We start from the raw sequence: 15578 nt of genomic DNA on the forward strand, positions 1-15578 counted from the left end.
TTTGCCATTTGAGCAAGTTATTTTGATGGATCATGCCCCTGCCCTGTCCTATAGATTACTGTAAGTGAAAATATTGAAAAATAAGGAATTCGGCTTAATTACCATCCAATCAATTCCCCTCAACAATACCCCTATCAGTCAGCCTGATTGCAAACTTTAAAAGGATTTACACAAGAAAACTATTCTAGAATTATTTCTAAATGACCAGTGCAACTCAGATCCCCCTCAGAGACTTTTGGAAAGAACATTTTAATATCTACACCTGTGTGACTTTGATTGACATGTCATGGCAGAGAGTGACAGGACAAACTTTACATTCTTCCTGGAGGAATTTGTGGGCAGAATGTGTTCTCGATTTGAATGGCTTGAACCTGAGCTCCTGCAAGATTGTTGGAAAAATCCATTCTACCCTTATGGGACTGACTGAGAGAATGCCAAGAGTGTACAAAGCTGTCAACTAAACAAAAGGTGGCTACTTTGAAAATTTGATGATATAAAGAATATTTGTTCTGGCATAAGTTCTCTTTAGTGTTAATATAAAATTTTAAAAACAATAAATAATTTTTATTTTAATAAAAACATTAAATGAGAAGGTGTGACACCTAAAGAGACCGCTGTAAGGGAGGAGAAAGAAGAGGAATTGTCTTCTGCAGAAATTAGTGAAATGTGCAAAACAAGGAAGAAATTGCCTAGTGTAAGTGAGAGATTTTAATGTTTAATGACTGTCATGGGCCATTAAAGGAAAGTGTTAAGACGCTGTGAAAAATAGCAAACTATAGATGGGATCATCGTCTGACTTTCCAGGAATGAATCACAACCAGCTCCTAGTGGCCTTGCCAAGCGCCCCAGAATGGAAAAAACCTTTGAACGTGTCTGCCAGGCATTAGAATGGAAGGACACACACCTTCCAAACAGTCACCCCTCTCTTCCTCTCCACCTCCTCATCATGTTTTATATGCCAAGAGGAATCAACATTTATGGGCAAGAGAAGTTTAATGCCTGTTTGTTTAGTTTTATTATTTCATATAATTTCATGTTTTTATATGCAAAAATACTTTATGATTTTCTAGAATCATATTTTTAATGGTACTCTTTCCATATGGGAAGAAGAAAGCACAATCATAAATAAAGGTTATATGTGGTCTATTTCATATTTTACATAATTTGCAAGTTTAGATTTTATATGCAAAATGTTTTTTAAAGGTTTTGTCTTTATATGGAAAAAAATGATTGAACTGTTGAAAATTGTATTAAAATGTTCGATTATCTGCATTTACATTACTTTCTATGGGAAATAATTATATGAAATGTTGCCTTAAGAACTGTAAAATTAAGCATTTGGATTAAATCTATTTGCTGAGGTACGACTGTATTGCCAAAAAACGCTACATGGACTACTGTATATTGCCAAGAATATAGCATTCGCTCTTATATACTTATACTGTTTATAGTACAAGTATTCGCTTGCTTGCCTATGTGCATATAAACTTGAGTATCATCCAATTCTTAATCTATTGGGTTTAATATAATGTTGCCCCAACTATAACATTTTTGACCATTTTTCCAGAAGTGCATTTGTGAGGTCAGACACTGATGTTGGACGAGAAGTTCTGGCTCACAGTTTCTGCTCTAACTCATCCCAAAGGTGTTTAATTAGGTTGTGCAGGCCAGTTAAGTTTTTGACTTAAGTCTTTGACTATCTTTAAACGACGACTCAAGACGCATCTGTTTCTCCAGTACTTGGACTAGCACACACACACAAAAAAAAAACTCTTCCCAGTTGTGTTGGACTAATGGCACTTAGTTATTAACCTAGTTAACCCAGTGTAAGTATGTATCCAATGATGTAAACTTTAAAGCATTTTTTGTAAGTCGCTCTGGATAAGAGCGTCTGCCAAATGCCTAAATGTAAATGTAAGTTCTTCCACACCAAACCCGTTCATCCATGTCTTTACGGACCGTGCTTTGTGCACTGGTGCGAAGTCATGTTGGAACAGGAAGGGGCCGTCCCCAAACTCTTCCCACTCTTCCACAAAGTGAGGAGCATGAAATTGTCCAAAATGTCTGCTGAAGCATTAAGAGTTCCTTTAAGTTGGCCGAGCCCAACTCCTGACCAGTTCCAACATGACTGCAACAGACAGACATGTAATGAATCATGTGAATAAGCATGACTCTCAGACTGCCACCCTCAAAAGGCATATCCTTATCTGCTCTAAATATCCTTTTTACTAGTAACATTAGATTAAATCTCATACATGACATAATGTTGTGTGTTGTCCCAGAGTTTATCTTCGAAACAAAACTCGCAGAGGCTTCCAGGCAGCCATTAGGATTAATTACATTTGCGTTCCTGTTCCCTGCAGATGCTCCTGCTTCACCCTCTTTTCAAGGCAGCAGCAATCAAGAACTCAATGTGCTTCTTACACCCTATAATCTGCTCCAGCTTGTTAGGAGGATATTTTCAGAAAGTGAGACTGCACATCGTCAAGCCTTCATAGTGTGGCCTCGCAGCAGCAAGGCCATGTGATGTCTAAATGCTGCTGCCTGTCCAAACTTGTCGATCTATATGACGTTCGAAAGACACAAAAGGGAAGCAATCAGGGAGGGAGGTGACGGGTTATTAGCGAGTAATCAGTCAGTGGAGAAAATAATTCGAGGATTATGCATGGAAAGGAGTAAGCAACACCTGCTCCATTTAAGGTTTGGATATAAAAATTCTATCGAGTACCAGTCATGGGGAACTGGTTTTACATGGCAGAGTTTAACTTACAAGACACTACTGTTTAAACAGGAACAGATCATTTATAGAGGGTAAAAGCAATGTCAAATAGAAAACAGGAGGGACAACAGACAGAGCCCATCTGATAAACCAAAACGTCACTACTGTATGTTACTACTATTACTATTACTAGTAAGCATATATTGGTGCTGTATGGTGTCATTTATTCTCTGACATAATATAATCAATACACCGCCAGCACTGCCCAACTTTTGATCTTTCGATCCTGCATTTGAGCTAGTGAGCTTAGTGAACGTGATCTTCTGTCAACATGGTGACTGGTTCATACTGTAACTCACTTTAGTACCACTTAAAAAAGCTAATGCAAGCTAGTGATGTGTCGTTCATAAACGAGTCTTTAACGTGACTCAGGAGAACGATTTGTCTCAGACAGTGACATGTTTATTTTCTACTTGGCGCACAAAGCAACGCTAAACCTCTGTACAGGAAACAGAAACGAGTAGTTACCTTTGAGTCTTTTGGACCGAATAGTTGGTTCTTTTGTCACGTGACCCCCATAGACGCTATCCAGTTTCTCATGAGAAGAACCGCTCAATTCTGTTTGAGAGGGGGGGGGGGGGGGGGGGTCACATGACAAAAGAACCAACTATTCGGTCCAGAATGATTAGAACGAGAAGCTCATTCTGTTTATCATATGTTCTTAATGCGTTGTAATATTTTCTTTTTTTTTTTTTTTTTTTATAAATTTAGTCCTGTCCAATTCTTTTTTCCCCGATTTTTCTCCCCAATCTAGTCGTGGCCAATTACTCCCCGTCATTAGGAAGCTCCCACATTAAGGCTACTACCACCACTCAGTCGGGAGGACGAAAGCTATCCCGTGTTTCCTCCGAACCACGTGACGCGAGCCGACCGCATCTTTTCGAACTGCTCGCTCACGCACCGTTAAGGGCGGAGTAACAGACTCGGAGGAAAGCGCTAGCCGCTCCTTCCGTGTGCGCGAGCTCACAGACGCCCCTGATTGGCTGTAGAGCCGTGATTAATGTGGGAGCACAAGTACCTCTCATCCCTCCCCCCTGAGAGAGCTCGGCCAATCAGCTCTCTCTGTGCCTCCGGCTGTGAGAGGAAAACAGCATCACCCGGGGTTCGAACCAGCGATCTCCGGATGATAGGGCGAGCGCTTTTACCACTGCGCCGCATTGTAATATTTTCATTACTGGAACTATTGACAAAGTTTGGGAGGGGCTGTTTAATGAAAATGTACCATTTTATTTCATTTCTGATCAATAGAACAAAATTAACTAAATGACCCGTTCATTATGATGAACGAGATTCAATTTCCCATCACCAAAACGAAGCGAACTAGCTTCTAGCACTAGGGTGAATCCCAAATCCCTTTCTCACCTTTAAACAAGGGCATTACTTAGCGTGTGAAACAAGGCCCACATGCACCCCACATTCTACACTCCCTTCTTTCCATTTAATGCTATTTGAAATTCAAACCTGGAGTAGTTAGTCAGCTAAGGCGATCCTAACGCAGAATAAATCAAGGCATACAGTACTGTATAGCGAAACCTTGCTACTCATGCTTTATAAAAGTCATTTAATTTAAATCTAAATTATCACAATGTTAACAAATTTTGTAACGTATATTCCGTTTCATATATACAAGTTATACAAATTGCATATTTTCGTACGGTCATTCAGAACGCTGTTCCTCTCTCTCTTGCTGTATCAGGTATAATTATAGCCGCATAGTCTCACTCTTAGCTGTGTTCCCAAGTATTAAGGTGTGAGCTATCACCTTCTATAAACTGTCTCAAGGTTTCTGACCCCCTGTGCTCTTTTGAAATATGCTGGCAGTCTGTTACCTCATACACACACACACACACACACACACATGCACCACTGCCCACAGGAAGGTCATCTCATGTTTCCGATCTCCAGCCAGCTTTTAGAGGTAGATTCCAGTCTGGCTGTGAAACCCAACGGGCGTGCCACAGCAGTCTTATATGTTGACTATTATTAGGCTGTTTAGTGTTTATTGTATTTTCCACCCTGGCACTTGCTTTCGACCGCCTGCCTACTGTAATGCCTACTGTTTGCAACAGCATGCCACCCCTGACATTCATCATTTATTCACACGCTGAACATTAATAGCATATGGCATGCCCACTGGCCGGATATCCTGCACTTGCTTCTCATTCATTAATAAAAATGTCATTTCCCCCTGTGTCTGTCAAATGGGCAAGGTCAAGGTCAATGCTACAGATTTTTCCAGGGTATTTTTTTTTTTAATTGTGTCTAGTTCGTGAGCCTCCAGCCTCCAGAGAAGCACCCTTTAGTCTCATAAAATGAGTGGGTGAGCGTGTGTATGCGGGTGTTGGGCTGTAAGATTTCAGCAGTATGCACTATATATATTAAAAAAAAAAATGTATATAAATCCAATGACAGAGAACGAAAAGACAAGTCGAGAGCAGAAAAGAAATGCCATAAGAGCCGGGAGAAATAGATAGTGTCAGTTTGAAATGTGTAAACAATAGTGACTGTTACTTCTTACAGTGTGATATAAGGATTGCATGATGTACAGCTCTAAAAAAAGGTTATCCTCCCCAGCGAGGCTCGTGGTCACGTTGACACTCACTATCTCACATTCCCAGACAGTAATCTGTATGCAGATGGCGCTGGGTTTGTGCTCATCACCATGGCAATGGAGCTGGAATATGTATTTGTATGCCGACTGCATGGGGACGACAGCAGAAAGGAAGCTAAGCGTCACTGTCCGCGAGCACGGCTGTCTTCTGTGAATCTTTTCCTTCCAACTGCCTATACTGGTCGAATATTTTATAGCCAACAAGCTGTGCATCGTTTGTGCTGAACAGTAGAAGTGGATGGAATAATGGAAACCTGCTCCAATAAAGCATCACCCACAGACAGTCTATGGCATCAGCACTGACTGAGGGTTAACCCAGACATGCACACCTCCCCCTTTGTCACATCCCCTCTTCTGCCCAACCCCCCTTCACACCCCCGGCTTGCTTCTATTTACCTCTCTCCTAATCCCTAGCATCCCTCGCTCTCTCTCTCTCTCTCTCTCTCTCTCTCTCTCTCTCACACACACCCTCTCTCTCCGCTCTATCCTCCTCCTTCACGCTCAGAGCGAGCAGGCTGCCACACGACCCACACTGCCTGCTATGTGATCTCTTGGAAAACATCGTTTCGTGTCTTTCTCTGCTCTTTGATGATGCTGAACCCTTATTTACATTGTGATCTAACAGGCGAGGAAAGATGCCTTCGCAACAACCCTGACTCCTTTTTCTTCCTTATGCTCCCCCCTCCCTTCACCTCATCATCTTCCCCCTGACCCTCTCTTGCCTCCCCTTTCCTTTGCCCCTTTTCCAGACTTCCCTTTCCTTCAACCCCCTGCTCTTCCTTTCATCTTTCACCCCCTTGACAATGTTCTCATGTGTTCGTTGGCTTCAGCCTTTCCTCGCCTTGCTCTCCTCTGCCTTAGTCACTTGGGGTCAAAACTGTCCTTCCAGCTGCATGTGTCCAGACCATCACACTGTGGACTGCACCGGTCGAGGGCTCACCCGGTTACCAGACTCCTTCCCACTGGATACACGGAGACTCATTTTGTCCAATAACTGGATACCTGGGATTCCCTCCGATTTCTTAGTTCTCTATAGTGACCTGGTGTACCTGGACCTGCGGAATAACTCACTGACCAGACTGGAGCCAGGGACACTGACCAGCTCCTCCAGGTTAGTCTACTTGGACCTGGGAAGCAACAATTTAACGGAGATCTCCTCTGGGACTTTTGGAGAATCGCGCAGCCTGATCAAGCTTCGACTGGGTAACAACCCCTATCTGAGCATGGTTAGCGAGGGTGCCTTTTCAGGCCTCACTTCTTTACGAGAGCTGGAGTTGGAGAGGAATGGACTTTCTGGCCTGGATGTCAGAGTGCTGAGCCAGCTGCCTTCCTTAAGAGTAATACATCTTGAGGGAAATCCCTGGGTGTGCAACTGTCATTTTGCCAAACTGTTCTTCTGGTTGAGTGAAAATCGTCACAAGCTCTCAACAGGTAAGCTTCATGTTAAGCTTATGTACTATGGGACTCAAGATCCAGTTTGAATTCTCAAAATAAATGTACAGCCTTAGTGCTGCACTTGCCTCGGAGAACATTAGACATCTAATTTACAAGAGGTCAACTGCATTTTGGTGATGTGCATTTACAGAAATAACAACGCACCAATTTTACTTTCTATTCCAGATTTTATATGTAATACTTTCAATTGCTTTTATATGGAACTGTGATGGCCAAAACATCTGTTATCAGCAACCCTAAGGCTACTTGATTTTCACTCATCAGATACTATATACGGTTCCGTTCGTGTTGACAGAGTTCCCAGTGAACATCTCTAAAAGATAAGACAACTGACATGACATACCACTGACTAGACGACTCTTGAATAATACATGAGAATGACAAAGAGACTAGCGCAGCAGACGATTACAACACGCTACATTTTCATTCATGTGTATATAGTCCTTAACAAAATATACGGTGTACATTAATACAAATGCTCATTGCTTTGTTCCCTATATACATAAAATATGTGGGAACGTCTGAACCTGATGCTGCCGCAGACATGAAATCCCAGTTTGTTGATCACCGGTTGCATCTAATTAAGGTCAGGCGATATCAGGTGTGGTTTCGAGATCTTTCTGTTTCTTAGAGATGACCTGACAAAGTAGACATTGTGTAAAGGGATGAAGAATGGCATTCACTTTCGTTCCTTTTTTCCCCCCTCGTGTTGGTTCTTTAACTCCCTGCATGGAAAGGATTACATAATCCAACTACTACAATCAAGTATGTGGAATCAGTGTTGGATACAGTTAAAAAGATCTGATTTTATATTGCAATAGTTTATAATGTGTACCTTGGCTATCTTTACATACAGTATTCACTTTATTACTTAGTTCATTTGTAATTTATTGTAAAGTATATATATATATTGTCTCAGTATAATCCAGACAAGTTGTTCTTTTATTTAATAAATCTTGATTTTTGTTAGATTGGTCTTCTAAAATTGTGTATTATCTTCTTATTCCATTGTTTACTTTTAACAGATCCATGGTTTCCATCTATTAATAGTATACGTGGCGTTCGGGTCAAACCGGGACTTTGGATTGTGCAGAATAACAGAACACAGTTATGAGTGTAAAAACTGCTTTTATTTCTCTATATACAGTAATCCAACCCCCAGCTACACTAATGCACGTACCCAGTGGTTCATATCATCCAGTAAAAAGTTTTCCCAGTGCTGCAGCCATGATTGGACTGCTTGTTAACGTCTGAAATGCTGGCCTTCCATGTTTAATGGCTCAAACATGGAAATCATTCTAGCGACTGTACGAGGGATGTGGCAATAACTCCCAGATGAGTTCCTGTAATGTGCGATCTGTGTTCTTCCTCAAGTTGGCAACAAGTTGTCCGTCAATTTCCAAAGACCAGGTGTTCTACCTGCTGAATATTCTTAGGAACAGCTGCAGTGGCATCCCAGAAACTGCTTTAATGGCCCAAACATGTGGGAATAGCTTGGCGTGAGATCAGGACTGTACAGGGATTGAGGCAATCACTCCTAGCTGAGTTCCTGTAATCTGCAAGTGGTGCAGCTAGCAGTATGAGGTCATGCATTGTTATGCGTTTTTTGGAATGCGTTCCACTCCCTGAATGCTCGCAAAAATAACTGCAGTGAGCTCTGAGTCACCTCGGCCGGGATCGTCATGCATGGACATACAGCCTTCTTTGAAAACGTTGGCATCATTCAGATGTTTTACTGCAGCTAAGTGTCTCATTACTGTACTGTCCTTGAAGTCTTCTGTAAATGTCACCAGTTTTACACCTTCACCCACGAGAGACTTCATTACTAGTTCCCTCATAAATGGTAATGAAAATGTCAGCTAAAATTAAGATAAAGATATCACTAGACAGAGAGGTAACACTCAGTAGATGTGTGAGTTTTTAGTGTTTAAGAAGCGGAGATACTGCTGTGTGTGGGAAAGTTGTTGTGGTACTGTAGTCCCTTTCCGTTACCAGGATTTCTATAAAGCACTGTATACTGTATGATCCGACGTCATGTGAAAGGACACTAAGGCGCATAAATGCTACAGTATAAGTAAACATTGATATTTAATGTTGATTTAGGGTCATTTCATCAACCCAGATGATTTAATTCACTATCACAATGTCATTTTAGCACAAATTGCTTGGTTAAAAGAAAAAGAAAGAAAAACCTTCAATTCTTTGTTAGGTACAGACAAATATTAGTAATTAACCACTGGGAGTTACATTCAGAGCTGAGTTATGCACTCAAAGTCAGGATTTAATCCGATCATTTGTTTTTTATTCATATCATAACTGTAACAGCAGATCTAAGCTCTGTTTAAAGGTTTCACCATGACTGTGCTTGTGCCTGGTGAATAGTATTTAATTAGTTTAAATTATAAAAAGCATAAAAAAATAACTAATAAAATATTTCCTAATTTGCATACTGATGTAAATGCATATTTGCACACTCTCTGGACATTTCTATTTAAATTCTATTTCAATTTCTACAAATAAAGTTTTCTATATTTGTACAGATAATTTTTTTATATTTTATATTCTGTTTTTATCTTCTATAGCGAAAGTTTTTCTGTATTTTTAATTTTTTTTATTTAATAATTTATTTGTTATTAATAATCTTTTTTTAAGGTCACGGGCGCTCATATAAGCACTTCACTGCATATCGTACTGTGTATGACTGTGTATGTGACAAATAAAATTGAATGAATTTAAATTGTTTATATAATAATAAATACAAATTATTATTATTTTGCATGCAGCCTTACAATGGATCCATACAGGAGGTTGCTTTTAGAAGTCATCAGGACTTCTAATTACATGTGAAAGTGTTTGTGTCTGGGAGAAAAGCATGAGGAAAAGCTCAAAGCCTTGTACCAGTATTGATAAGACTTAATTGGTTTGATTAGTGCTGGCTTGTCTGCACATCTTTCCTGGCCAGTCTTTAATTCAATGGCAGTATAAAACAAGTAAAGGACAGCGTAGAGGGTGAAAGGATTCTCACATACACTGTGTTATTTGTGTAATTACCTGAGACAGGTGTTCTTCTGGGTAATTAAGAATTGTAATTAACCCTGTTTCAAAGAAAGAAAAAAACAACAACAACATTGTATTGAATGTGATAGGGTTACATCAATAACCTTGAACTCTTTGTCTCCTAAGCCTCAATTCACCTGGTGCTGGTGTTAGTATTGTGGCTGATTTATGTATATACCGTAACACCATAAGGTCTATTTGTATGAATTGCATATATTTTGTTTAAGACACTTGCAATCTTCCATGAAATATATCTAAGACTGAAAGAGTGGAGCTGAGAGGATGGCCAAGTGATAAAAGAGACTAAGGTCACTAAGTCTCTTGTGTATGGAAAAGCCCTTCTTGTTGGACTGACTCACACAGTCACTGCACCACTCCATAATATTGCCTGACGTCTGTAAAAAGAAGTATGTCAATCACACTGCCATTCTGGGATGTCGTTTAAGGATGCTTAAGGCACAAAGACATATAATAAGACTTTTTGTCATTATCACTTCCATTGACTGGTACTAAAATATTTATCATTTATCACAAAATTATATGTACTTATGATATTTTCAGCGTAAAAATAAACAGGAAGTTATGTGTCGCTTTAACCAATATATATTTTTTATAAACATCGCATTACATCTGGCATACCTTCTTATACCATATGCTGGTTTTTGAAATGATCAGCACAATTAATTCATGAATCAAACACGTTTTTCTTTGCTGTTATAAGAAAATTATGAGAGTGGTCTGATTCAGCCCATTAATGTACCAGCATGAAGTTGATTATTTTCCTACAACAATACACCCCACAGTATTTCATTCATTTTAAACAACAACAACGGACCAATATTTCAAGAGAAATCTTTGCTTTAACCATTTATAGTTACATATCATTTTACAAAACATCGAGGTTATATTTTAATGTGTTAGTAGAGGTTTCCGTGTTCATGGGGTTTACATTAAAACATAGTTTTACATGTTTTGCCTCTAAAGCAGTAACACTGGAGAATTCTTATAAAAATGCTACTTTAACATCTATCCAAAGGAAGGTATACCGCTTTATTGTGTACAGGGTCGTGGGAGGCCTGGAGCCTATCTAAGGAGACACAAGGCAGGGTACGACCTGGATGGGGTGCCAATCCATCACAGGGCACATACATACTGTATACACACACTCACACACTACGAGCACTCCGAAAACGCCAGCTACACTAATCTACATATTTTTGGACTGTGGGAGGAAACCGGAGTACCTGGAGTGAAGCCACCAAGCACGGGGAGAACATGCAAACTCAATGCACACAGAGGCAGGAGTCGAATCTGGTCAGGGATTAAACCCAGACCCTGGAGGTGCGAGGTGACAGTGCTAACCACAAAGCCACTGTGCTGCCTCCACCACAGGTTGTCACTATAAACATGATGCCATATTTGAACAAGACCTTTAATTCAATGAGCAGTGCTGATTGTTCAGTCATTGTGATTGTGCAAAACTAGTTGGAAGGTTGTGAGTTCAAATTCCACCATTGCCAGTCTACCAATGTCAGGCTCTTGATCAAATGAGGATGGGTTCCCTGTTGAGTCTGGTTCCTCTCAAGGTTCCTTCTTATTGCCATCTCAGGGAGGTTTTCCTTGCCACCGTTGCCCTCGGCCGTCATAATTTTGATTTATACACATGCACATTCCATACAAACTTTGACAAATGACGATTGTTAAAAGCTTCATACAAATAAAATTGAATTGAGTTGAATTGAACAAAGTTCCTTAACCCTTTGCCTGCTTGGTTGTGTAAATGTGACAAATACTGTACAAGTCACTCTTCATAAGGACACCAGTCAAGCATGAACAAATCTGATTTGCCTTCCAGCCTGAATTAATGTCTTGTTGTGTCTTGTTATCGAAAATGAATCAGTGCCTGCTAAAGAACCTGATTTGAGAATCCAGGGCACTGATCCTCATCCTCCTAACGCTTAACAAGGCTGGAGACACTTATAGAGAATCGTGGTCTGCGGAACATTTCCTGCTCCTTTGTACTCTTTGTTCTGTGACTGTACACTGTTCTCATTCAATTCAGGGTTTCAACAAGGTTTCAAATCCTGCAGACTGAATTGGATATTGTACAACATGATTTTCTGTACCTCAGCCATTTGGTGTTCAGCACTGCATTCTGTGGGTTGCACTCACAAAGGATTTTATTACTGCTACCGTTCCTGCAAGAACTACTTGTTCTTCCTGAGGTGGTGGCTCACAGTTTTAAAATCCGCAACAATCATCTCAACTCTTTACCGCAGTAAAACTTTGGAATTCTTTGAGGCGTTCTTTGCTGCTCTTAGCATCCTCCACACTGTGTGGGGGCTCGGTATGCTCATGCATCCATTTCCTGCCAGATCTTCAACTGCTTTGGGAAAATGAAACTTTTTTCCTCATGGCGCTGATTAAATATGTTTTACTATAGATTAGCATTTGCAGAGATTTGACAGAAAAAGGTTTGTCTTGACAGGCTTTAAAACATGGAGAAGCCTGTATTGACAACACTCTTTAAACTCATCGCTGTATATTTTTTCCCCCCAGAGAGTGGATTTCAGTGTGAATGTGATTCATCAGTAAAATGTCTGGCAGTGTGGATATGTTACGCAGGAGATGCTCCACTTTAAATCAGCTGTTATTGTTGAAAGGAGATTAAAGTAATTTCCCTTGAAACAGAGTCCAACCAGGAAATTTTTGCAAATGACAACAGAATAAAAAACCCCCCACAAAATCTCACCCACATCTTACTGCTGTGTAATGTGGAACTGATTCATAGTGATATTATTTTAAATAATATCACTAAAAAAAACTTCATGTGCACTAGGCAATAATGATATACTGTAAGGTATTTATGGCATATTCTGCACTGTAATTATACTGTAAGGTTCTTTCTCACCTGAACTTAAAATAAATGTGTGAGAGCACATCAACTCTTCGTACAAAGCTGCTGTGATGAAGGATATTCCTCTGAATCAATCTGTGTATAATAAATACAGTGTTGAAACCTTTCCTATGTAATTAGACGGAATTTACCTAGTTCCAGTTGTTTATGCCTTTACATAATATTAATATATACCTGTACATATTTAAATGCCTTTTGTTTTCAGGGTTCTGTAATTATTTGTTTATTCGCTGAGAGAACTGAAAATAAAAAATACCTTTATTTCTGTATATAAAGAACCATTGTTAAATTATACAATATGACATTTTATTATAATATTGTATTATTATTATTATTATTATTATTATTATTATTACATTATTATTGTAATATCATAATTGTTAATGGTGGTATTCAAACTTACAACCTTATAATATGATATACTATAAAATACAATTTATACAGTACTGTAAATTATTATTATTATTATTATTATTATTATTATTATTATTAGTTTATTATTATTATTATTATTATTATTATTATTATTATGTGTTTTTGCTCCATTAAAATTTAATGAGTAATGTCACCATGTTCTGTTAGTAATAATAAACATTATTTATCTCAGTGACAAAGTCTTAATGTCAATGTATTTTGTATTGTATTTTATATTTTATATATTTTGTTGTCTTTATTTTGTTTCGGGAGACAGAATTATATATTAAATTATAAAAATATGAAATGGGATGAATTGTTTATTATTCTTTTCAGAAATCTTATTAATGTTCCTATTAAAGTATTTTTAACATCTGGCACAATTATTATGGGTCTCTCTCTCTCACACACACAAAAACACACACACACACATACACACACTTTCTAATGTTTCTCTGTGTCCCTGCAGGACTGGAGGGAATGGAATGTTCACTCCCAACGGACGGACGGCAGATCTCCCTAAACCTGCTTTCTGAAGAGAGCTTCCGGGAATGTCGAGGAGTATTGTCTCTTAAAGACTATCTCATCGTTATTTTCTCTGGGATCTGTATATCCGTAGCTGCCATCATTGCCAGCTTCTTTTTGGCCTCCATCATCCACTGCTTCCAGCGGCTTAAAGCCAAGAGGACAGATGAGGAGGAGGGGGACGAGTGAGCTTCAGCCGTTCGTCAGAGCCTTGTTTTTGACACATTCACCATTACTGCACCTCACTTTGGATGACAGATAGAGCACTATGTGTCCATATAAAAAGTCCCCAGAATAATATATTGGAGTGTGTGAGGTGAGGCAGAGTAAGCCACCATATGCCCAGTGACTCACAACCTCTTTGAATGATGCAAAATTTCGGAGCAGTTTTATACTTGAATACGAATTACTTAACTAAGCCTTAAAAACGTGAACTGTTCTAGTACATCACTGCATAAATGTGTTCCAGGTTCCTGTATGCAGGCTGTTAAATACTGACGTACTGAGCAAAATTATTCATAGCATATTGTCACAGACTTGCTATTTTTATGTAAATCAGCAAGGTAACAAACAATCATTATTATTATTATTATTATTATTATTATTATTATTTTATTTTTTGTAACATAGAATTGAGTCTCACTGAAAACTTGTAAGGTTTGTAAGATTGCACTTTAAGATAGATTATTGCACATAATCCCAGTAAGCCATAAAGTAGGCTGTCATATTGACTCAGGTCACCAAAGAATTTCCTAGAAATAAGTATTTTGCTACTGAGACTGGAATGAGTGGGTGAGGGATTGAGATATGCATAATAAAGCTCTAAACACTGATGTCGATAGATATTTACAAATTGCCCACAACTGCTTAGACGCCATGCTTCCCATTTACAAGATGATGTATTTATATTTCAAGCATAACCAGTGGACAAACAGCAACGTAGGCAAGATGTTGAAAATGAAACAATGGAATCAAATGTATTGCGGCATCTTTTTTTTTTTTTTTACTTTGTGTACGATGAAATAAACGGTGACGCCAAACTGTTAACAATTGAAATATTATTTTGATGAAGGTTATTTCATACTTATAAAGTATGAACTTACAAATGAATTTTACAAATTGTATTTTATTTATTATATGATCTTTTATTATGTGAATGTGGTGATTGCAATCCCACAGCGCCTAGCAAAAAGTTGTGGCAATTATTGAAGGTGACGCTCTCTCACAGTCCTAGGACAAGCTTATCAATGTGTAGGTTAAATTAACTCTAATTCTAAATGGGTGGAGCATCATAGTAAGGCCTACTTGAAGTCTACCCTAGGAACTAACTTGCATAGGACATCAGTCTGACACAGGGCATTCATTCATTCATTCATTCATTCATGCCCAGGGGATCAAACCTGACTATTAATTAATTAATAACCAGACTATTAATTATCAGTTACCCTCTGCACCACCATTATGGATGGAGCATAATGGTTGATATTGGTTCAAAATTAGCCACAAAATTTTGTACCTTTATTTAAAGCTCTAAATAATTTGCGTAACATGTATAATTTGAGCCACTCTTAAGTAGTGGGAAGAAGTATTATCTATAAATTAAGTTTTACTTCTCTATAACTTGCTTATTGTTTTTTCGCTTTGTTTTTGTGAAAAAAATAAGAATGTAGAAAACTTAGGAGTATAGGAAAACTAAAACAACAAGAGTTGTTTGTAGTGCAGTGCTTGGGCCCTAACATGGTTCCAATGCCTTCGGTGCTTGGACCCCAAACTATTGACTAATTAATAAAAATGGAATGGATGGATCAAGAGCATCATTT

At 38.7% G+C, this 15578-nt stretch overlaps 1 protein-coding gene across 1 annotated transcript; it reads left to right on the forward strand.

Annotated features, from left to right (window-relative positions):
• The first annotated feature begins 5922 nt into the window (after window positions 1-5922).
• lrrc38a (leucine rich repeat containing 38a) lies at window positions 5923-14834 on the forward strand. The gene is made up of 2 exons (XM_053483087.1): window positions 5923-6821; window positions 13703-14834. The coding sequence occupies exons 1-2, from the start codon at window positions 6194-6196 to the stop codon at window positions 13945-13947; spliced, it is 873 nt and encodes a 290-aa protein (XP_053339062.1). The 5' UTR covers window positions 5923-6193; the 3' UTR covers window positions 13948-14834.
• The last annotated feature ends 744 nt before the right edge of the window (window positions 14835-15578 follow it).

The sequence above is a fragment of the Clarias gariepinus genome, chromosome 22, assembly GCF_024256425.1.
Source record: "Clarias gariepinus isolate MV-2021 ecotype Netherlands chromosome 22, CGAR_prim_01v2, whole genome shotgun sequence".
Classification (NCBI taxonomy): domain Eukaryota; kingdom Metazoa; phylum Chordata; class Actinopteri; order Siluriformes; family Clariidae; genus Clarias; species Clarias gariepinus.